This window comes from Schistocerca piceifrons, chromosome 7 (genome assembly GCF_021461385.2).
Source record: "Schistocerca piceifrons isolate TAMUIC-IGC-003096 chromosome 7, iqSchPice1.1, whole genome shotgun sequence".
NCBI lineage: Eukaryota > Metazoa > Arthropoda > Insecta > Orthoptera > Acrididae > Schistocerca > Schistocerca piceifrons.
In genome coordinates this window covers 229,448,469-229,474,384 of record NC_060144.1, presented here as the reverse complement: position 1 = coordinate 229,474,384, position 25,916 = coordinate 229,448,469, and the positions used below count along the sequence as shown (strand labels likewise).

Genomic DNA, 25,916 nt, shown 5'->3' with positions numbered 1-25,916 from the left:
GTATATTCCATTACTCTCTTTGTCATCTTTTCTGATTTCAGGTTTCCGCATATCAATACAGCCTTCCACTGCAAAAGGAAAACTTTATGTCCGCCTTTCTTGTTGAATCCTCTTCTGATTACTCCACACACAAACTAATTCTACCTTTTCCACCATCCGAGAAAATTTTATACTTAAGTGGCAGATTGATAACTGTATTTCATTTCAGTCAAAATTTGTTAATTATCCAAGCATGAATAAGCTTTTGGATCTCTTGTAGTATCTGGAAAAGTATTGTTAGTTAGTTACTAGATGGATCCTTGATTTTGAAGTTGTTACACAAACTATACTTGTGAAAACTCGAAATTTGAAATAAAACACAGACCTATAAGACTGTGGACAAATCAGTTGCGAAGTTTGGATACTGCAAACTGACTTCTCAAAAAGCTGCGCACCGTACTCAAGACTTGCATCGGAAATTTGTATCGAAAACCTCGTTCTTAATATCCACTTCACCACAGGAAGAGGATATGTACAGTAAACTGTATAATGGGGGTGAAAATAAACCTTCATTATCACATCAATGCAGTTCAGTAGAGGACTCCCTGTCTTCAGTTGTGATCTGGAGAATTTGTACGGTCTGCCAACCTGCCTCGAAGGGTAATTTGAAGTTAAAACCGTGCGCGGATAGCAGTCTTCAGCACGAATGGAAAGAGGCCCGGGAAGTTGTCCACCGAAGTAGTGACCACCTTGATGACGGCATTCGATCATTCATCCACTATCGCCAGACAGTAAACATCGTAGACCTATCTCCTGGTTGTCACCAGCGGTCAACATTAGCAGCTGGTTACGACTTTCTGCTAATTATGGCTTGTAGACAGCCCAGTGAGAATGCAATTGAACTTCGTGCTGTTTCATTGAGAAGGCTGCGTCGTACTATACAGCACGTAACAATTTACACATGATCATTATGACCTCTGTGGCTCCATTAGACAAAACAGCGAAACAATAACTAACCTCTCCACCTCCCTAACCCAGCATCGTAGTGCGGTGGGCAATGGAATACCTGAGATGGAACCTGGATCAGAGACGATTGCAGCATTCTTGTAACTTCTGAGGATCATCGTAGAGATGTGGAGCGGACCAGACACCGCTGCACGTATCTGTAGTTCGCAAAATGCTGAATTGGTCGCTGAGGGAAAAGATATTGACTGAATGCAACATGACTTTATTTATGACTTTATTTTTACTCATTTCGGCTCTAGCCATCATCAGATATTGGGTTAGTAACGTCATGTCGCACCCAGTCAATGACTTTTCCCTCAACGATCAATCACAATTTTGCAGACTACACATATTTTTCAACATCATCCATTCCTACTTCGTGACTTTATGTTACGGCTTTGTTAGCACTGCATATCTCAGGCTACAGACCTATGGGTTCAGTAGGAACGTGGGTCTGCCTTTCCGAACTAGCGTCGCCTACGGATGTTTGACACTAATCATCCTTATTGAGAGTAATTTTGGGGCTGTACGACATCGAGACAAGTTCGTGCGAGGTATTCAGCAGCCCTACAGTGCACATTTCGGTGATATTTGTTTTTCAAGTCGATAACATACGCGCACATTATACACATCTCGAGAAGGAATTCAAATTCAAATAGCTCTGAACAATTTGGGACTTAACAACTGAGGTCATCAGTCCCCTAGAACTTAGAACTACTTAAACCTAACTAACCTAAGGACATAACACGCATCCATGCCCGAGGCCGGATTCGAACCTGCGACCGTAGCGGTCGCGCGGTTCCAGACTGAAGCACCTAGAACCGCTCGGCCATACCGGCCGGCAAGAAGGAATTGATCTAATGGAATGGCCCGTGTAATTTGCTGTAAAAAAAACCATGAGAATGCTTTGAACCATTAAAACCTTCCATCCCAAAACACTGGATGACCAAAGGTGGGCAGGCGTTGAAGAGTGGGACTATCTTCAGCGGCAAAGTCTCGATCACCTTGTGGAGAATACGCAAACGGGGATCCAAGTACATCATAACGCCGTAATGGAGAACGATGGCTGCCACCCTGTATTAGTAATTGTGTCTTGGGAAGGAAACATAGATGCACCGTCGAATTTACATGAACTGATCTTCGCCCATTAGTTGTCTAGAAACCAGTCGCACACCATTGCAAAACCCTAATTAAAACGGAAAGTTTTTTCCAGGTTAGTTAACTGCAATATAAATACAAGAAAGTAGCTGAAGTTGATTTTATTAAATGAGCTAGGTGACACAAGGAACTACTGTACTTTGAAATTCAATAGTTTATATAGTATAACACAACTCTGTTGTAGCCGAACTAGTCAACTCATTAAATCCATCAGGCAGCTTACAAAAGCTGTCAGAAATTGTCCTTCGCAATTCACGAATAAATGATCAAACTGTTAATTCTACAATATCTATCAACAAATTCAGTATAAAAACTTCAAAATTCCTCTACGATGTCACTCACAGAATAATTCTAAGCCGTGATGTGAACTGGGGTCACGCAATAATCAAGGTACAGCCGCTACCATTACGCGCCTAACTGCAACCAAGAAATAAAATAACAAGCGATCTGGCGTCCTGAAAGAGAGCTCCTCACTCTTTCGAATAGGAACACCATGTTCGCCTCGTTCTCGATCTTAACACCCATGTCCAGCATTCTGTACATTTGCCCCACCATTTTTGTTAGCTTACCTTCTATCTCTTCCCTGTTATACCACTCTGTCCTAGTGGTGTGCGTTAAATTAAACATCAATAATACAAATTTAGAAACATTCAGCCAAGATTAATGATAAGAGTTTCATGAAGTAATCACGCTCAATTACGGATCAAAAAGATATCAAACACTACTAAAACTAAATTAAACTCCGCCTGAACAGGCCATGAAGGCCCAACGGTATCGACCGGCCGCCGTATCATCCTCAGCGCACAGGCGTCACTGAATGCGAATACGGAGAGGCGCACCGCTCTCCCGGCCGTATGCCAGTTTACGAGACCGGAGCCGCTACTTCTCAATGGAGTAGCTCCTCAGTTTGCCTCACAAGGGCAGACTGCACCCCGCTTGCCAACAGCGCTCGGCAGAACAAACTGCTAGCCTAGCTCGACAGCGATTAATTTCGGTGTTACCACTGCGGTAAGGCCATTAGCTATCGAACACTACACGTCTAAAAATAATTGATTCTTATGAAACATTACATTTACATGAATATTCTATTGCTAACCTAAGACATAAGTACTAAGTACATTTCAGTATTAATTACGGATATTGCAGTTTATAAAGTGGCCTAGTTTTACAGGCTACTGTGTGTGCATTGAAGTAGTAGGATTTGGTGGAATTTAGACCTCAGTCGCTCGAGGCAAGAGCTTCAACCGTACACCAGTGAAAATTTGTCAATGCCAGCTAGCTATCCTATTTGGCCAGGCGCAGTTCGCAGATGGTGTAAATCCTACCTACTCCATCCTCTATGTATCCATACCACTCTAAATAGCATACCAGAGCACAGTCGGTATCATAGAATCCCTTTAACTTTTCACACTGCAGATATTTATTGAAACGGACGTTTCCTGGAACATCGGTTATTTGTTTTTAGTCAGTTACGAGTGCACAGTGCGTACTAAAAATGTATGCCTTCCAGTTGTTTTATAAATTCTTTTTCCTGTTCGTCTTCTGCACTCCATGGATTAGGCAATGTTGCCTGTTTCGGCTTCAAAACATGTCTGGCCATCGGTTCGTTGGTGTTCCCGGATATCTTGTCCACTTAGGCCTGTAGTAGAACACTCTTCTTGGGTTGCTCTCTTTCGGTATTCACCCAGGACGCTGTTTCGAAACATTTCTATGGTTTACGATTTTTATCACAAGGAGTTTATTCCTAGTTCTCTCATTTTTCATTTGAAATTCTATCTGAAAGGGTACATCCTTTTACTGCTCTTAAGAATTTCATGTAGGCAGCTTATATCTTGTTTTTATCAGCTTTTGTCAACGTCTAAGTTTCATGAGGAAAGAAATATTGTATGCATTGTTCCTCTTCGATTACATTATATTTGCAACAATTCTTTCTTCACTTATCTAGATACTTCAGCACATTATGGGTCATGATTTATCTCCCATGTGTATCAGCTTAAAAGGTGCTTATCAGTTTGTTCCAAGATTCTGGTGAGCTTCCCTTTTAATATTTTTCACTTAATTTTCGTTTTCCCTAGCAGTAGCCGATCGAGACAGACGCAGCAACAGGGAAATAAACGCTGTTGTGACGTTTACGAGCTCCTAACCAGGAGCGAATTTTATTGTATCATCTGTGTGCTTTAATAGTTTACTTTCTTGAGTTTCTGCGTGTAAATTTAACATCTAATACACACAGTTCTCGCGTTTTCGTTTGCGTCAGAAAGTAAACCGATCTTGTGACATATTAAAAGTTCCTAATCAGGGGCAAATTATTTAGTTTAACTTGAGTGCTTCGGTAATTAGGTTTTTGAATATCTGCGTATTACAAGACACAGTTCGTGCGTTTTCGTCAGGTTCTTCAGTAGAGTTGCGCAGCACGTGCCGGTAGTCCGTTTATATGAATAGTTTAGTTTTCCACGGTCTTTAGTATGGACAGGGACTGCGACTGCTGTGTGCCGATGCGAGCCGAGGTGGTGACGCTTCGCTCTCAGCTTCAGGCTGTGATGGCATCGGTTACGAAGCTTGAGGCTGCAGTGGATGGGCGCCACTGTTGTGGGCCGGCCGTGGGGATCCAACGGACGTCCAGCACGTCAGAGTCCTCCGATCAGTCCTCACCGGTGACAAACCCAGTTACTGCTCGCACTGAGGCCGACCCCTCACCTGTGGTCGAGTGGGTGGTCGCCCCGGGGCGAAGCAGGCGGCGAAAGACTTCCCAGGCGGCCGCACGTAAGGTCTTCCCAGTTTGTCTGACAAACAGGTTCCAGGTACTGTCTGTGGCTGACACTGTCGCTGAGCCAGATGCTGTCGCCTGTCCTGTTTCAGAAGAAACCATTCAGCCTGCAAGATCTGGTCAATCGCAGAGGGTGGGATTATTGGTAGTTGGGAGCTCCAACGTTAGGCGCATTATGGGGCCCCTTAGGGACTTGGCTGACAAGGGGGGTAAGAAAACCAACGTGCACTCCGTGTGCATATCGGGTGGAGTTATTCCAGATGTGGTAAGGGTCCTCCCGGAAGCCATGAAGAGCACCGGGTGCTGCCAACTGCAGGTGGTTGCTCACGTCGGTACCAATGATGTGTGTCACTTTGGATCAGCAGAGATTCTCTCAGGTTTGGATAGGCTAACAGAAGTGGTAAAGGCTGCCAGTCTTGCTTGCAAGATGAAAGCAGAGCTACCATTTGCAGCATAGTCGACAGGACCGATTGCGGACCCCTGGTACAGAGCCGGGTGGAGGGTCTGAATCAGAGGCTCAGACGGTCCTGTAACCGTTTAGGCTGCAGATTCCTCGACTTGCACCAATGGGTGGTTGGGTTTCGGGTTCCACTGAATAGGTCAGGTGTCCACTATACCCAGGAGGCGGCTACACCGGTAGCAGGGGCTGTGTGGCGTGGACTGCGTGATTTTTTAGGTTAGAGGGTCTCGGGAAAACACAAGAAGGGCTTCAGTCACAAAGGGTGCAGGCTGAACACAGGAAGAACTTAGATACAGGAACCATTGGTCTAACAGTTGTAAATTGTCGTAGCTGTGTTGGGAAAGTACCAGAGTTCCAAGCTAATAGAAAGCACTGATGCTAAAATCGTTCTTGGCACTGAAAGCTGGCTAAAGCCGGATATACGCTCAGCCGAAATTTTTGCGAAGAACCTAACGGTGTTCCAAAAAGATAAGCTAAACATAGTTGGCGGTGGCGTGTTTGTTGCTGTCAGAAGTAGTTTAACTTGTCGCGAAATTGAAGCAGATACTTCCTGTGGGTTAGTATGGGCAGAGGTCATTGTTGGAAACCGGAATAAAATTATAATTGGATCCTATTACCGACCTTCCAGTTCAGATGATAGAGTTGCTGAAAAGTTCAATTTCAAACACGTACCCGACTCATACGATAATAGTTGGTGGTGACTTTAATTTACCCTCGATATGTTGACGGAAATACATGTTTAATTCCGGAGGTACGCATTAAATATCATCCGAAATTGTGCTATACGCATTCTCTAAAAATTATTTTGAGGAGTAAGTTCATGACCCCACACGAATAGTAAACGGTTGTGAAAACTCACTTGACCTCTTAGCAACAAATAATCCTGAGTTAACAATCAGCATCAAAACTGATATAGAGATTAGTGAACACAGGGTTGTCGTAGCGAGACTGAATATTCTAATCCCCAAATCCTCGAAAAATAAGGCACAAATATACCTATTCAAAAAAGCAGATAAAAATTCACTTGACGTCTTCCTGAGAGACAATATCCACTCATTCCAAATTAATAATACAAGTGTAGACCAGATGTGGCTTAAATTCTGGCTTAAATTCAATGAAATAGTATCGGCAGCAATTGAGAGATTTATACCAAATAAACTAACAGATAACGGATTTGATCCTCCTTGGTACACAAAACGGGTTACAAAACAGTTGCAGAAACTACGAAACAAACATGCCAAATTTAAAGAGACGCAAAATCCCCAAGATTGGCGATCCTTTACGCAAGCTCGAAATTTAGCGCGGAGTTCAATGCGAGACGCCTATAACAGTTTCCACAACGAAACTTTGTCTAGAAACCTGGTAGAAAATGCAAAGAGATTCTGGTCGTAATGAAGTATGTTAGCGGCAAGAAACAATCAATGCCTTCTCTGTGCGATAACAATGGAAATACTATCGAAGACAGTGCTGCCAAAGCAGAGTTACTAAACACAGCCTTCCGAAATGCCTTCACAAAAGAAGACGAAGTAAATATTCCAGAATTCGAATCGAGAACAGCTGTCAACATGCGTAACGTAGAAGTAAGTATCCTCGGAGTAGTGAAGCAACTCAAATCACTTAACAAAAGCAAATCTCCTCGTCCAGATTGCATACCAATTAGGTTCCTTTCCGAGTATGCTGGTGCATTAGCTCCATACTTAACAATCATATACAACCGTTCGCTCGGCGAAGAACCGTACCCAAAAACTGGAAAGTTGCACAGGTCACACCAATATTCAAGAAAGGTAGTAGGAGTAATCCACTAAATTAGATGCCCATATCGTTACCCTCGATATGCAGCAGGATTTTAGAATATATATTGAGTTCGAACATTATGAATTACCTCGAAGGAAACGGTCTATTGACACACAGTCAACATGGGTTTAGAAAACATCGTTCCTGTGTAACACAACTATTATTCACATGACGTGTTGAGTGCTATTGACAAGGAATTTCAGATCGATTCCGTATTCCTGGATTTACCGAAAGTTTTTGACGCTGTACTACACAAGCGGCTTGTAGTGAAATTAAGTGCTTATGGAACATCGTCTAAGTTATGTGACTGGGTTTGCGATTTCCTGTCAGAGAGGTCACACTTCGTAGTAACTGGCGGGAAGTCATCGAGTCAAACAGAAGTGATTTCAGGCGTTCCCCAAGGTAGTGTTATAGGTCTTTGCTGTTCCTTATCTATATAAACGATTTGGTAGAAAATCTGAGCAGCCGTCTTCGGTTGTTTGCAGATGACGCTGTCGTTTATAGACTAATAAAGTCATCAGAAGATCAAAACAAACTGCAAAACGATTTAGAAAAAATATCTGAATGGAGCGAAAAGTGGTATCTGACCCTAAATAATGAAAAGTGTGAGGTCATCCACATGAATGCTAAAAGGATTTCTTTAAACTTCGGTTACACGATAAATCACTCTAATCCAAAAGCCGTAAATTTATCTAAATACCTAGATATTACAACTTAAATTGGAAAGAACACATAGAAAATATTGTGGGGAAGGCTAACCAAAGCCTGCGTTTTATTGGCAGGACACACAGAAAATGTGACAGATCTACTAAGGAGACTGCCTACACTACGCTCGTCCGTCCTCTTTTAGAATACTGCTGCGCGGCGTGGGATCCTTACCAGATAGGACTGACGGAGTACACCGAAAAAGTTCAGAGAAAGGCAGCACGTTTTTATTATCGCGAAATATGGGAGAGAGTGTCACAGAAATGATACAGGATTTGGGCTGGAAATCATTCTGACGAAATTCCAATCACCAACTTTCTCTTCCGAATGCGAAAATATTCTGTTGACACCGAGCTACATAGGGAGGAACGATCACCACGATAAAATAAGGGAAATCAGAGCTCATACGGAACGATACAGGTGTTCATTCTTTCCACACGCAATACGACATTGAAATAATAGATAAATGTGAAGGTGGTTCGATGAACCCTATACCACGCACTTAAATATGATTTGCAGAGTATCCATGTAGAAAGATGTAGATCTCCCTTGCTTCGTCTATTTCTTATAGCGCTTGCAGATAAGCTAACTTCTGGTCCTTTATAGCCTTTGTAATTTCATCATTCCATATTCCTAACTCATTTTCCTTCTGGCACTTTCACTTTTACCTAACAATTCGTTAGCTATGGTTCTTATAGCTTGTATAATGGCATCACATTCCTCATTAATATCTTGGTTAATTTCTTGTTATTGTATTTGAAGTTCTTGATATAATTTTTTATACTCTCTCCTTGTAGTAGATATATTTTAAACGCTTCTCCATTCGCTCTTTCATTGGTTTTCATTTTCATCCACCTTGTTAGGAGATGAATTTTTGATATTTTCAAATTGCGATCACTTGGTATGTCACTTCCTCGATAGACTTCTATATTTCTTATTTCGATGAAAATTAATTTTATTCGTAATGACGTAGTCCATTCGTGATTTACGTCCCCTTGCACACCAAGGAAACTTAATCATGTCTTTTTCTTAAAAAAAAGTATTTTTATACTTAATTTGTTAAATGCTGCAAACTGCCTCAGCTTCTCTCCATCATTCCTTCACCAAAATACCTATAGCGTCTTTAATCAGTATTTTACCCACTTGTGCAATCATATCTCTTGATAATATAAGATAATGACAATTTTCACATTTTTACGCATTTCTTTGTGTAGTTCTTCATAGAATCTTTCACTTTCTTCCTTTTTGCCTTCTCTGTGGGGATATACTCCAATTATAGTCAGATGACCCCTTAGGAATTTTAAATCTAACAACTACTATTGTGTCATTTACGAAAGTCTGATATTTTATCTTATTAGCTCACTCCTTATCGATGATTAATATTATTATTATTATTTTTTTTTTTTTTTTTTTTTTTTTTGTCATCGGTCTTCTGACTGGTTTGATGCGGCCCGCCACGAATTCCTCTCCTGTGCCAACCTCTTTGTCTCAGAGTAGCACTTTCAACATACATCCTGCATTATTTGCTGAATGTATTATAATCTCTGTCTTTCTCTACAGCTTTACCTTCTACAGCTCCCTCTAGTACCATGGAAGTCATTCCCTCATGTCTTCACAGATGTCCTCGTCCTGTCCCTTTTCCTTATCAGCGTTTCCTACATATTCCTTTCCTCTCCGATTGTGCACTGAACCACCTTATTCCTTACCTTATCAGTCCACCTAATTTTCAACATTCGTCTGTAGCGACCACATCTCAAATACTTCGATTCTCTTCTGTTCCGGTTTTCCCACAGTCCATGTTTCACTACCAACAAAGCTGTACTCCAGAATTACAGTCTCAGACATTTCTTCCTCAAATTAAGACCTGTAATTGATATTAGTAGACTTCTCTTGGCCAGGAAAGCACTTTTTGCCATTGCTAGTCTGCTTTTGATGTCCTCCTTGCTCCGTTCGTCACTCGTTAGTTTACTGCCTAGGGATGGGAATTCCTTAACTTCATCTACTTTGTGACCATCGATCCTCATATTAAGTTTCTCACTGTTCCCATTTCCACTACTTCTCATTACCTTCGTCTTTCTTCGATTAACTTTCACTCCATACTCTGTACTCATTAGACTTCATTCCGTTCAGCACATCATGTAATTCCTCTCCACTTTCACTCAGGATATCAATGTCATCAGCCAATCGTATCATTGATATCCTTTCACCTGGAATTTTAATTCCACTCCTGAAACTTTCTTTTATTTCCATCATTGCTTCCTCGATGTACAGATTGAACAGTAGGGGCGAAAGAGTACATCCTTGTCTCACACTCTTTTTAATACGAACACTTCGTTCTTGGTCGTCCACTCTTATTATTCCCTCTTGGTTGTTGTACATATTGTATATGACACGTCTCTCCCTATAGCTTACCCTTATTTTTCTCACAATTTCGAACATCTTGCACCATTTTACATTGTCGAACACTTTTTCCAGGTCGACAAATCGTATGAGCGTTTCTTGATTTTTCTTTAGTCTTGCTTCCATTATTAACCGCAACGTCAGAACTGCCTCTCTCGTGCCTTTACCTTTCCTAAAGCCAAACTGATCGTCATCTAGTGCATCCTCAATTTTCTTTTCGATTCTTCTGTATACTATTCTTGTCAGCAACTTGGATGCTTGAGCTGTTAAGCTGACTGTGCAATAATTCTCGCACATGTCAGCGATAATTATAGCAACTCTAAAAGCTGCTTTTTGTTGTTTACTAGCTCCGCCATAAATCAATGATTAGTTTCCTATATGTTGGGATCCTTTGAGGTTATTTTTCGTTTATTTTAGAACCGCTATATTAGATTTTATTTCCTTTAATTCTTAATTCGAGTTGGTTCTGTATCCTTTTCAGCTAAACCAGGAACATTCCATGTAGCTAAGAGTAGTTTGTCCCATATTACAAAGTCTTTATCCTTTTCTTGTACAGTCGTTTCGTTGCTGTCAGTGTGGCTTATTTTTATGAAGCTTTTTAGTAAGAAAATCTTGCTTGATAGAGATCTGTTGGTGGGGCTGCCGCCTTGCCGCCTTCAGACTCGCAGGATTTTCATTGAGGATTCCTCCCCATGAGAAGCTGGCTTCTCTGCCCGTTTAGAGAGAAATATACCCTCGGGCCTCGAAACCTAACACCTGATAGCAAAATATACGTCAGAGGCCTAACACAAGTAAGCGGAAGTGATGCCAGCTAAGGGCCCATGTGATTGCCACCCATATAGTCCCAAGATAGCCCTTAGCTTCATTGAAATTCACAAGCCCGCTCGCCTACACATACAATGTTTCGTTAAGGCGGCGTCTCCTTGATAGGGGTTACGAATGATTCTCATAACAAATATCCTCATTTCCTCTATATGTCTATAAGGCTGATCTTTGCTCGTATTAGGGAGATTACGATAGTTCACTACGACAGTTTTCTATTACCCCATTACGGCTGCGTTTCTTTGTCCTTGTTTTCATGTAACCATGTATAGACCAAAAAGGTTTCCAGAAACGTGGTGAACTCCTAATTCTCAGCAGGTGTGCCAGATACAAAGGGAACCACCTGCGGCTCCATCAGGGCTTTCTTCTGTATAGATAATCCCCGAACTATCCATTAGATGTGCTTAATAGCTAAATTGTAAGCCCAGAGTTTTGTTTAAACAACAGATGACGAAAGAGACGTCTTGTATTGTACGACAGTTATCCAGAAAGTAACCTCTATTAGGTTATGATAAAATAAATGAATGGTTGAATAAAACGTATTAGAAAAAACTTTAATTTACAGCTCTGTATTTCCTCTCTGCATAATGATCTTCCAGATTTAAGCGCCTATTATTTCACTTAAATAATCCCCTACCACACAATTTTGGCACCTGAGTTTGAAGCCAAATGTTTGGAACGAAGTTTGTGGTGTAGAGAGGACGTTCAAAATCGCCCTATTTCCACTGATACAATATTGCTTGTACACAGGGTATCGCAGAAGGAATTATTAATATTCAGGGTACGACAGGAACAGTCATTCTCAATAAATATGTCTAGTAAACATGGACCCTAGAAGGGGGGTGGCCAAGTATTCGGCCAACGATTGTGCCCTGGCCCGAGTACCATAGCACTCAGCCTCGCTGCACATTTCCGCCACTAACTCACCACGCTGCCTGAGACGGAGGACGGGAAACCGCAAACTTACAGCGCAGTCACACTGCACACGATTTGGCTTTCATTTCACATTTTTAACAACGTAAAACAGAAAGGAAACAAGTTGCCAGTATTATTTAATTATGTTTGGCGTAATATAGTTTTTATCCGGTATGAACTGTCAGCATACAGACAAACACAATTTCACAGATTTTCGCACTCTTGTTTCCACGTTATCGTGATATATTCAGTTTCATAACCGAAAAAAGGGCTTTCACAAATTTATGTTGAGCGTAATATTGTAGCACTTTTGCAACCGCGTTATTTAGACGAGGAAACTCTACCTGGGGAAAGCAATGTAGACGTTTAGGACAGTTTTAACATAGAAGGACTTGTCTTTAAAATGAGAATTATCTTTCCGATCAAGCAATTACATCTGTTCATGCACAGCGACACTTTCTAATTAAACCGCAAATGGTCTCAAAAACAGCTGGAAGGCAGATGTAAGATTGGTAGTTTCATTAAAAAGTTTAGGAAACTGTCGTAATAGTTTCAATGAATTCTTCAAACCTCGCGTTTCCTTTAACGCCAGTGAGCTCAAAAAACTGGACTGTGTCACTCAGAATGTGTCTTTTCTAAAAATCGATTTTCTTTTAAATCCTGAAAAAGTTGTTTCTCACCTTGCAGTGTCTTACTGTAGACAATGTTCAGTAATTCCAATTAAAATGCAGCGTCTAGCAATACATTTCGCGTGTTCTAATTTTCATTTCAGCCCTCTTTCTTCCTTCATAAATTCAACAATGGTGAGTTTTAAATCGAAAATCGTTCCAGCCATGCCCCTTGACTTAACGTACGTATTTTGCAGTATTATATAAAGTCTTCGTATTCTTTGTCGAAAAATGTTGCAACTCACCTTGGAATAATGCGTGCGACTTCAGAAATGTTACTGTTCGTACCACCGATTTCATAACGTGCTGCATGCCTACAAATTCAGCATAAGGTGGTTCTTGATGTACAGGACAATGGATGCAGTCTGGCTATCGGTGTAATTATTTTTCTCTTTCATTGGCAAATAAATTTTTAAATTCTTTCTGCGTGATATTGCAATGTCGTTTCATAGCATATTTGCAGTACCCGTTACTTATGTCACTGCGTAACGTATATTGAGGATTTTTACCAGTCTCTTCGGTCACTCCCATTCATTTTTAAAGGTTTGTGACGACGGTCGTTAGACTGCCTCTTTTTGTGCAAAACAGCCACTGGACCAGAGAACGTCCTCCATAAGACGAACAAACAGCGAAGGATAAACAGCACTGATGTGTCACCGGGATTCTTCTGAAATGAAGAGAGTAGTGCCGACAGAAAAATGCCACACCACAGTACTAAACGAAATGTCTCACTTTAACGAGTACTTCCGAGAACGTTGGAGCAAAGCCGAGACAGGTCGAGCTTCGGCCCGCACACGGTCCGCACACCCGGCACACATGTACTTTGGCACGCCGCTGCAAAGCCCTAACTTGAAAGATATCAGCACTTCATCTTCCATACTGTGAAACAAATCCTTTCGCCCGACAGCTCTTTTCTGTCAATATTTTGATAAGTGGTACTACCGCGTGACGGTGTGACTTCACAGCGTTGACTGCTTTCTTGTCTTCATTTTGGGAAACCCAAGCCTCGTCATCAACACGATTCTGTTCCGAAAAAACCCTCCGTACGCACTGTAATGCAAAAGAAACTCAATTGAATAGTCATCCATTGAGGCTTGTGGTTTCCAGAAAACTTTTCCATAACCCACAAACACATAGTTTTAGGTACCAGAATTATTTATTCAGCATCACATGCAAAACACTAAAAGAAATCTGTGGGAAGTCGATCAGGAGGTGAGATATCACAAATCGCCAGTTTTTGTGAACTTTTCGTCAGTCTTCTGAAGAATTCAGTACTGACTACAGACGAAGCACAATTTATGCCAACAAAATAGATATTTATGCTTCCACTCTTAAACAAACGACACCACCATCGCACGATAGTTTGACTCATCACAGTCGACTCGTACACAGCGTGTTTTTAAAATTTTTCGTCCTAAAACCGTATTACAGAACTGATTACAGATTTGGCTTTATTTATTACTGTAATTCTCACTTTTAACGGCTTTTGAAGACGAACTTAAAGCGACATGCCTTTCTCCCTAACGTGGCTGAAAATACACTGGCCTACAGCGACTGTTAAGTTCCTCCCACGACTTCCGATAGTACACGGCAAAACAAATTACTTTCTGGGCAACCCTCACACATGCAGCTGGTGATTCCAAATAATTTCCTTACAAATAAAAAATACTTTCTTGTAGCAGGGATATTTATTCTTAAATGAGAGTTTATTTCCTCTTCCTTATCACTTCCACTGTCTTAAATACTGATACTGTCTCCTACAAGAAGTGGATTTTAGGAGATTTCTCCCAGTCATTTTGACAATGTCGAGATGGTTCCTGTACAAGACTCGGAGAACGCTATACACCAACGGTTAAACGCAATGTACAGTACAAAATTTCTATGACTCTGAGAAAATAAGTATACATTTTTTCTTCGCAAAAAATGTGACATGGTGCTGAAACTTATGACATGCGAAGAATGAAACAGAGTACCTGAAGGACCCATTATGGGCAGTACTCTTTATGTAAGGACGCAGAACCGCCAGTGACACGATGAAACACATAAAGAGAAACTCAGTATTTCGAGTGTTATCATACAAAATAAAGTGCATGCTTTCCATCACTTAACAACTATTAACGTAAGTCATTGTTTCCTTCACAGTTTGTTGAACATTCGAATTGTATTAGCACTGTACATTAGCTTAAGGCTAAATTATGTATTATCTAGTGATGAGGGCAACTCCCATCTCTTACACAAATTTATTAACATCAAATGTGTTTTTGACCAGGTGACGCTCTTCCATTGGGACCTCCCACAGAAACTGCAAGACATCGGTGGATGGCCCAATCCCAGGATCGCTGACTACTTCGAAGAGTATGCGAGACTGGCTTTCGAGAACTTCGGCGACAGAGTGCGTATACTTAGCAACTTTTATGAATAGTCTGCATATAAATGTTTACCCTCTACATAAATTTCAGTAGCGTCCAGTATTCTCCTTCAGTCTTCTTGTAAGCCGGATCAAACTGTTACTGGCTACATTAATTTCTATAGATCCATTCTAAATCCTCCAATCAGAGTTCAGGTTGAATTAGCGAACAACGTACAAAGGGACCAAAATTAGGGAGAGTAAAAATAACAGTTCTTTTATTTCAGTGAATTGAATAGAGAAAAGCACAAGCTAACTCACACTTGAAGAACGGACGTGAATTCTTGAGCTACAGTGTAGAGCAAGTGTTTGTGAGACTCTGAATCAAAAATACTGTTACACTTGATCGACACTATACACCGATTTCTTTGGTCATTGCTGCCAATATTTTGCGTCTCTTCAGTGATTACTTAGATATTCACGGAGCGATAATCAGATTTCAAAAGTTCTAGAAAGGAAAGGAAACATAATGTCGACTACATGTGATAGTAAAAAGATTAAATAGTTTTGAGAGACGTTGAAAACTATCTTCAATCCTTATATGTTGTCTATCCAAATTACACAATACAGTGAAAGGATGAAAGTGAATTTTTACGCCGGCCGCGGTGGTCTAGCGGTTCTGGCGCTGCAGTCCGGAACCGCGGGACTGCTACGGTCGCAGGTTCGAATCCTGCCTCGGGCATGGGTGTGTGTGATGTCCTTAGGTTAGTTAGGTTTAAGTAGTTCTAAGTTCTAGGGGACTTATGACCTAAGATGTTGAGTCCCATGGTGCTCAGAGCCATTTGAACCATTTTTTGAATTTTTACGAAGAAGGCTACGTGCGGCGAGCCACATAACAGTCTGATACTGAATATGTGTTCTATCTCGAGAAAGGAAAACGTACTGAACCAGACAAAAAGTTGAAAGAATTTACATTTAATTTAGTTGCTTCAGCTTCAGAAGTAATGACTCAACGGAGATACAAAGCGATTAGACAGTTACTGTGTCAGGTAAAAGAAATTTTCGTGTCCGAGTAGATTAGCCAAAGTATGAGTGATGTGCTGAAACACGCTGCACTGTGTAGTTACACCTAGCAGTAAGTTCATAATCGAAGAACCCTGCTTTGCGGTCGCTCACTGGTCCTTGTGCGCTGGACGTCAGCTTCAACAGGTGGGATTAGATGTACTGCCCATTTGGTATCTACATCTACACTCCGCAAGCCATCTTAGGGTGTGCGACGGAGACTACTTTCTGTGCTAGTCTCACTTCCCTTTTTTTGCAGTTCCAGTCGCCTATGGTTCGCAGGAAGAACGAATTATTGTAAGCCTCTGTGTGAGTTTCAATCTCTCTGATTTTATCTCGGTAGTCTTCTCACGAGATACGCGTACGGGAAAGCAACATGTCGGTTGACTCTCCTAGGAACCTACGCTCTCGGAACTTCAATAGTAGACGGGACAGTGATACAGAACGCCTCTCTTGCAGCGTCTGCCAGTGGAGACGACTGAGTATCTACGTATCCATAGCGCATCTGCAGACCAACTTTAAAGTTGGCCGACAACACTGCAATTCTTCGAAGTATTTGTAAGACCAGTAAAACGCGCTGGGTAATGTCTTGAAAATAGATTTTAAGATGAATTCCAACGAAAGTACAGCCAGAGGAACCTAGTGCTGTCGAATGAAATCAGACTGTTCTATGGAAAGCAGCTTATGAAATGATACATATACAGCGGTAAATGAGTTTTGCGATTTGTGCAGTAAAATACACTCCTGGAAATTGAAATAAGAACACCGTGAATTCATTGTCCCAGGAAGGGGAAACTTTATTGACACATTCCTGGGGTCAGATACATCACATGATCACACTGACAGAACCACAGGCACATAGACACAGGCAACAGAGCATGCACAATGTCGGCACTAGTACAGTGTATATCCACCTTTCGCAGCAATGCAGGCTGCTATTCTCCCATGGAGACGATCGTAGAGATGCTGGATGTAGTCCTGCGGAACGGCTTGCCATGCCATTTCCACCTGGCGCCTCAGTTGGACCAGCGTTCGTGCTGGACGTGCAGACCGCGTGAGACGACGCTTCATCCAGTCCCAAACATGCTCAATGGGGGACAGATCCGGAGATCTTGCTGGCCAGGGTAGTTGAATTACACCTTCTAGAGCACGTTGGGTGGCACGGGATACATGCGGACGTGCATTGTCCTGTTGGAACAGCAAGTTCCCTTGCCGGTCTAGGAATGGTCGAACGATGGGTCCGATGACGGTTTGGATGTACCGTGCACTATTCAGTGTCCCCTCGACGATCACCAGTGGTGTACGGCCAGTGTAGTAGATCGCTCCCCACACCATGATGCCGGGTGTTGGCCCTGTGTGCCTCGGTCGTATGCAGTCCTGATTGTGGCGCTCACCTGCACGGCGCCAAACACGCATACGACCATCATTGGCACCAAGGCAGAAGCGACTCTCATCGCTGAAGACGACACGTCTCCATTCGTCCCTCCAATCACGCCTGTCGCGACACCACTGGAGGCGGGCTGCACGATGTTGGGGCGTGAGCGGAGGACGGCCTAACGTTGTGCGGGACCGTAGCCCAGCATCATGGAGACGGTTGCGAATGGTCCTCGCCGATACCCCAGGAGCAACAGTGTCCCTAATCTGCTGGGAAGTGGCGGTGCGGTCCCCTACGGCACTGCGTAGGATCCTACGGTCTTGGCGTGCATCCGTGCGTCGCTGCGGTCCGGTCCCTGGTCGACGGGCACGTGCACCTTCCGCCGACCACTGGCGACAACATCGATGTACTGTGGAGACCTCACGCCCCACGTGTTGAGCAATTCGGCGGTACGTCCACCCGGCCTCCCGCATGCCCACTATATGCCCTCGCTCAAAGTCCGTCAACTGCACATACGGTTCACGTCCACGCTGTCGCAGCATGCTACCAGTGTTAAAGACTGCGATGGAGCTCCATATGCCACGGAAAACTGGCTGACACAGACGGCGGCGGTGCACAAATGCTGCGCATCTAGCGCCATCCGACGGCCAACACCGCGGTTCCTGGTGTGTCCGCTGTGCCGTGCGTGTGATCATTGCTTGTACAGCCCTCTCACAGTGTCCGGAGCAAGTATGGTGGGTCTGACACACCGGTGTCAACGTGTTCTTTTTTCCATTTCCAGGAGTGTAAGTGACAATGGCGGTGCTGAAGAGAATATAAAACGTAGTCTGACATTAGACATTTTGCTGTTACAGACTTGCTCTCCGCATTCCCCGCCGATGGCTTCTTTTGTTATAGCTGCACTGCTCGCCAAATGCTTTTGCCTGTGCTGGCAGACGGCGTTCCGGCTGATATGAAATACTTAGCATCCAGTCTTTTGAAAACCGTTAGGTGAAAACACTTAATCTTTGCACATCTTACAGTCTGATATCTGCGCTCGAAAGAGAACTGAATTTCTTCCGCCGTATGCTACTTAAAATTAACCAAAAAATTTAGCTAATTTATAACAATTTTGCACGGGTACAAACGCATTGCGCAATCTTTCTGTAAGGTCGATTTTAGTTCATACATTGCAGTGAATGAAGTCTAGATAAGGTATCCAATTTTTTTTTTAAATTAAGAGCAGAACGATATCTCATTCCGTTCTCGAATTACTGGGTTTCATATCCGACAGTCGGTCATGCGCGACGCACCTATTCACGTCCTTGCAAAAAGCTAATTGTGTGGTCATAACAATAGTCATATCTCACAAACGATAAGGGGATGTCATAGCAAGTTTTTTGCAAATAATAGCAAGCAATGAGCATATATGTTATACGATAAACACTCAAAGCTTTGCTATTTACCGAGCTATAGAAATAACTCGTCCGCAGCCGTGAGAGGTCGGCGGATAGACGTCCATAGCACTGTAAGGAAACGCTAGCGGCGTCCGTATACACGTCTACAACGCCTGGGGACGGGCATAGCAGGACGTGTATACCCATGCTCAGCATCGAAAAAGTTAGCAATAAAAGACATTCTGAAAAAGACAAATTTGTTGGTATCGAGAAAAAGCTCATGTATTAGGATGTGTTTTCTTCAGGTACATGGAGTGAAAGTTATTAGGAAGTGAAAAGTGGATGATGGACACTACAGACAAGAAGAGAACAGAAGCTTTTGAAATGTAGTGTTGCAAAAGGATGCGGAAAGTGGGTAGAGCAGACGACTATTGATACACTACTAATTGGGGAGGATTTTTTCTCATAAACTGAATTCAAGAAGGTGCAGTTTGTAAGGTCACATACTGAGCTATCAAGGAGTAATCAGTTTGGTAACAGGGGAAAGTGGGCAGGATGGGATGGACGGAAGGGTAATTGTAGAGGGAGATCAAAGGTTGACTACAGTGAGCGTTTTCAAATGAAAGTAAATTTTCCAGAGATGCAGAAGCTTACACAGAATAGTCAGTCGTGGACAACTGCACCAAATCAGTCTCTAGACTGGAAACTATAAAAATGGTTCAAATGGCTCTGAGCACTATGGGACTTAACTTCTGAGGCCATTAGTCCCCTAGAACTTAGAACTACTTAAACCTAACCAACCTAAGGACATCACATACATCCATGCCCGAGGCAGGATTCGAACCTGCGACCGTAGCGGTCGCGCGGTTCCAGACTGTAGCGCCTAGAACCGCTCGGCCACCTCGGCCGGCACTGGAAACTATAGCGCCATCCGCAGACCAGGCTTTCATCTGCAGTCTCGTCGTTGCTCAGAAGACTCTGATGTGACGTACGTACCTCATTACGCAGTCCCATATCTAGAGCTGCCTCCTGAACCAATTCCAAGACCCATTCTCGCTGTGGAAACTTAAAGTATCAAACATTTCTGGTTCTCACTGGAGTTGAGTAGTCACATCACTAGTACGGCTGATGAGTAGTTGACACATTTAATATTGTCGCAACACTTTTATTTCTGAAATGAAAATATTTAAACTTTACACAAAGACGATACGGTTGCTGGAAATCCTATTCACTTCATCACTTGTTCCATATGCGCTCCACTGCAGCGGACAACTTTGCGAAGGCAAGTACACAAATTCCTTTCAACTTCGGGGTACAACTTTCCTATTATCTCGTTGTATAATTGCGCTACCCGGACACGCATTTCCATAACATTCTGTGGTCTCAAAGGGAAGCGTTTCTCTTTCAAATATACACACCGAAAAAATCACAAGGGTTTAAATTTGGACTTGAAGGGCGCCAAAAGGACCCTGTAGAGAATTCAGTACAGCATTAGTCGTATGTGGTGTTGTGCCACCTATGTGTTCGTTGGAACATTGGTGGCAAGAAGATGTAGCACAAAGTCATTTTTCTACATTATCTTTTATCGTTTAGCACTGACAGTGTCACTGAATAATACTCGTCCGATTAGGCCGAAAATGGACAGAGCTATGCACACTCACTTTTTCTCCATGCGTTGTGTTTTAATGAACACGAACATTTTGTGGTTCTTCTCTCCCCCAAAATCGAACATTTTGTTGTTTACGGTTCCACTGAGGTGCCATAATGAATACTCCAGTCTTCTCTGTTTGTTCTTGTGCAACAAAGTCATTTTGTAAAGGAAGAGCTTGAGATCACTCCGTAAAAATGTTTGTACAGAAAGTCGATATATCCCCATTTGCCATGCTGCCCGCCGAGATGACTTGTTTGGACTTCGTTGAATGGCGACCGTAACGCTGCGATGTTTTCCGGAGAACGAACAGTCAGTGCCCCAGGTCGTTTCCATTCCAAAAAACTGCCTCTTCTTCAAATTTTCTCGTTAATCGAGAGTTTTGTTCTCTGTTGGAGCCCATCGCGTGTGGAATATTGCCCTAAAACGTCTTTGCATTGCTGTGACACTTGTCATTTCAGCATAAAGGAGAACTGCCTTAAAACGCTGCTGAACAGATGATCGTCTAAGCCCACTCATGGTGAAACGCTAACTACGAAACAAGAGACTGGTGACATTCCAGCAACACGACCTCTACGGAGATTTCCACGAAACAAAACACGTTGGAGTGAATTTTGAATTAAATGTAACTAGAAGTACAATTATTACTCAATGTCAAAATGTGTCAACCACTCATGCACCACCCTTTATGAATTAATGATCTCTGTTATTTTCGAAGGAGAATTCCATTTCCAGGGTCGTAGCTGAAAAAGTACTTGGTCGTGAAACGGAAGGTTAAATTATAGGTGTTGAAATTCTATATCCAAATCAAAAACAATCTGTGATCAAGTTCGACAAAACAATCTCTCTCCCTCCCTCCTCTCTCTCTCTCTCTCTCTCTCTCTCTCTCTCTCTCTCTCTCTCTCTCAAACACACACACACACACACACACACACACACACACACACACAGATCAGTTGTTTTATTAATTATAAACACGAAATTTGAAGTGAAAGACAGGACGAAAACAGGCAAAACATGGACAGAGCAAAGGGAACAGGAACACAATCAAAGACTGAAGAGGTTTTGGGAAGAGAAAAAGATGAAGGAAAGTAGGAAAAAGTTAATAATCATGTAACATTCACATTCATCAGTGTCCTGAAAGTTGCTACTCACCATATAGCGGAGATGCTGAGTCGCAAATAGGCACAACAGAAAGACTCACAAATAAGCTTTCGGTCAGATTCGTCAAAACAGGCGACAGAGACACACAAAAATACTCACGCAAACGCAACCCACCCACACATGATTGCAGTCTCTGGCAACTGATATTGTTACATTCGATCTTGGATTTCCCTTTGATATATATATTATTACACGTTTTTGTCTCCAGGACAGTGATTAACTTGATTATTAAATGATTATTCATTTTTTTCTTGTTTCCACCTTCTTTTTCTCTTCCAAAAACCTCTTCATTCTTTAGTTGTGTTCCCATTTCATTTGCTATGTCCATATTTTGCCTGTTTTCTTCCTTCCTTTTACTTCAGAGTTTCGTGTTCATAATTTTGTTTCTGTATTTGCCTCTTTCATTTATCGCTTCGGTACTGATCATTGCTTGTTTTAGGTCTTCTCCTATTTTTTTAAACCAATTGGCTCTTTTTTATGAGTGAACTATTTACTACATCAAAAGTCCTCTTTTTGAGTCTTTTATTGTTCATTCTATGTATGTTTCCATAGAATGTTAGTCGGCGTTTCCTGATTATATATGTGAGCCTGTCTGTGTGTTCATATAATTCTTCGGTTGTTCTGTTCATCCATATACCATCTCTCTGTACTGCTTCAAAGTTTTTTCTCAGGAATTTGCGTTCTATTTTTTTATGTCTCTGTGATGGCTGATGCTCCGATTGTGGTCGCTTCAGATATGTAGAATCCTTCTGATAGTACATCTGTACTGCAGTGCGTGAGTTTAGTTTGTCTTGAAATGTTTCTTTTATTGTAGTGCGTCCATGCCAGTTTGTAAGCTTTTTGAAGTTTTTTGTTCTATGCGTGTTGGATGCCTTGTTTGATCCTCCGATTTGTATATATTTGGCAAGATATTTGAGTTTTTCCACTCTTTTAACTTTTCCGTATTTTGTGTACATGTGTTGGTTGTTGTTCTTTCTTTCCATGTACTTTTCTTTACATGTACATTTCCGTAAACCTATTTTCAGTATTCCAGTACTCGTTGTCAATTTTTGCTGAGTATTGCAAGGTCATTTGCAAATTTCATGCATTTTATGGTTTTCTTGTTCGCACACGTTCTTCCTGACTGAGTTCTTTTTGCTTTTTCTTCCCGTTGTTTGATAATTTTGTCCAGGACAATGTTGAGTAAAAGGGGTGAGACACCATCTCCTTGTCCGAACCCCGTATGCATCTCGATCGAGTCTGAGATTTCTCCCATAAATTTTATTTCTGATATGGCGTCTGTAAGTGTGAAAGCTGATTGGTAGGTAGTCAGAGAGCGCACAGGATAAGGTTAAGGTTGTGGACAGGGCCGTACCAGGTACTGTGAGTTGCACAATCAAACACACAACTTTATTTTTCTAAGAACCACTTATTTACTCATTGGCTTAAAAGATCACAATTAAACAATATGGCTCAAGGCCTAGTTAAAGAAAAATTGAGAAACTTTCTGGTCTGAAGGCCCAAAACCACACAACCAACACAAGAACGGCTTAGAAATCAAAGCAATTAAAAATACAACGTAAAAAAATTTTAAAAAACATTCAATGAAAACAATTAACAGCTGAAGGCCTACACTACACGTCTGAAGAATAACTATAATCAAGGCACATTAATAAACAATTTTTAAGCAAGAAAATTTCTTTTTAAACTTGCAACAGAACGGCCAAAACCCGATTAACTTATAGCACGGCCGAAGGCCACAATCAAATTTGAAACAACGGCTGGAGGCCTGAACAACAAGTCAGATAAATAGTTTAGAATAAACCCCTTGCTTCTTACAAAAAATTTTCCTTTAGAGAATACACACGGCTAAAGGCTCTTATTATGGGGTTCAAGCAAATCCTCGGATGAAGGCCACACATAACACATGGCTCAACTAACGGCTTAGAGCCTGGATTACAAACAATTTCAGATAGAACTGTTTCTAAGAATAAAAAAAAAATTCCTAAAACAATCAATGCTTAAAATTTTAATTTAACATGGCTGAAGGGCTTTATGTAAAATTTTTAAAAAAAACTGAATTAATGCACGGTGAAAGGCCTCGCACAATACTTCAACTAAAATGAAAATCACAATTTAAAACAAACAGAACAAGTGGTGCTCAGAAGTGTTGCAAGGGTCGGCCTGGGATGGTAGCTCAAACGTAAGGTGAGGTGAGATAGACAAGCAATAGTTGGAGTTAGGTTATCAGATGGCAGCCAAGACTAGGGACGGCCCAAGGACCAGCCAACAATTTAACCAATTCCCTTCCGTCCGACCAACGGCACAACGATGGAGAATATCGGCCGAGTACGAGAATACGAACAACACTATGCCTCTAGAAATTGTCGTCTAAAAACAGCCAGGAGAACAATAACCACTCTAAGCAAATATGAACCAAACAACTTAAAGGCTGTCGAACTACTCGCCATGCTGGACAGCAACAACACGGCGAGGAAAAGGCACAGTGCCTACAAACTGCACTAACGTCCAGGGCAGGTAACTGGAGAGATAACGGCCACAAGCAGGAAATACCGCTGGTACACTTCAGTAATAAGTAACAGTCAAATTAGTAATTAATCACAACGTAGGAAGACAGCTGCAAGATTTCGCCGACTCCAACACATCATACGATGCTGCTAGCTCAAACGGCCAAGGAGGCAACAACCCGCAAATGAGCGAAGAGATGTCACAATAGTTGAGGTTTCATAACACATTAACTGATCACTCAACTTCAGCGTCTAGGTTCGGTGGGCAACGAACTTGTCGCTCTTGAAGCTAGCGCCTCACGATCCGACAGCGTGTGCACACCGCCAGCGGCCCCGGCCTGGCCTCCCGCCGCGGAGAATTGCTTGTTGCTCCATCCTAATCGAATCACTAGCATACACACCACCACCCGGAAATACTAGTGGTCACACCAAAGATAGTACGCCACTACTGGTATCGATAAGCGCTGCTGCTGCCACTCAAGGAGGCAAGCCAGCAACTTGATTACACCAATCGATGTAAAAATGCGAAGGAACCAACGGCAAGAACGCGAGCCGTACACGGCTCAAAGTGTGTGTTGTATGAGTGTCCTATTTTTTCAGTCTATTCCACATTCTTCTAATGTGTCAAAGAGAATCTGCCTACGGAGTTGTAGGTCTTCTGAAGTCCACAAATGTGACTATAGTGTTGTTCGTCTGTCTGACCTTCAGGAGAATTCGCAGGTTCCAAATTTCTTCAATACAAGACTTTCCTTTTTCTGAAGCCTGCTTGGTATTGAACAATCTTTGTATCAGCTTCTGGTTCTAATCTGTTGAGTGACGCCTTGAAGAGAATTTTGTAGGCAACCGGTAATAATGAGATACTCTGTAGTTACTAGGGACTGCCTTGTCCCTTTTTGTGGAGTGGGTGAATCAAAGCAAATACCCATTCCATGTGAACTTTTCTCTGTATTTCACATTACTACACTCCTGGAAATTGAAATAAGAACACCGTGAATTCATTGTCCCAGGAAGGGGAAACTTTATTGACACATTCCTGGGGTCAGATACATCACATGATCACACTGACAGAACCACAGGCACATAGACACAGGCAACAGAGCATGCACAATGTCGGCACTAGTAGAGTGTATATCCACCTTTCGCAGCAAAGCAGGCTGCTATTCTCCCATGGAGACGATCGTAGAGATGCTGGATGTAGTCCTGTGGAACGGCTTGCCATGCCATTTCCACCTGGCGCCTCAGTTGGATCAGCGTTCGTGCTGGACGTGCAGACCGCGTGAGACGACGCTTCATCCAGTCCCAAACATGTTCAATGGGAGACAGATCCGGAGATCTTGCTGGCCAGGGTAGTTGACTTACACCTTCTAGAGCACGTTGGGTGGCACGGGATACATGCGGACGTGCATTGTCCTGTTGGAACAGCAAGTTCCCTTGCCGGTCTAGGAATGGTAGAACGATGGGTTCAAGACGGTTTGGATGTACCGTGCACTATTCAGTGTCCCCTCGACGATCACCAGTGGTGTACGGCCAGTGTAGGAGATCGCTCCCCACACCATGATGCCGGGTGTTGGCCCTGTGTGCCTCGGTCGTATGCAGTCCTGATTGTGGCGCTCACCTGCACGGCGCCAAACACGCATACAACCATCATTGGCACCAAGGCAAAAGCGACTCTCATCGCTGAAGACGACACGTCTCCATTCGTCCCTCCATTCACGCCTGTCGCGACACCACTGGAGGCGGGCTGCACGATGTTGGGGCTTGAGC

At 42.5% G+C, this 25,916-nt stretch overlaps 1 protein-coding gene across 1 annotated transcript in view; it reads left to right on the top strand.

Annotated features, from left to right (window-relative positions):
• The window catches only part of LOC124805570 (myrosinase 1-like), a 135,017-nt gene that overhangs the window by 15,413 nt on the left and 93,688 nt on the right, over window positions 1–25,916 (top strand). Inside the window, exon 4 of the mRNA XM_047266136.1 lies at window positions 14,943–15,065. Within this exon, the coding sequence (XP_047122092.1) occupies window positions 14,943–15,065 (123 nt within the window). The remainder of the gene's footprint in view (window positions 1–14,942; window positions 15,066–25,916) is intronic.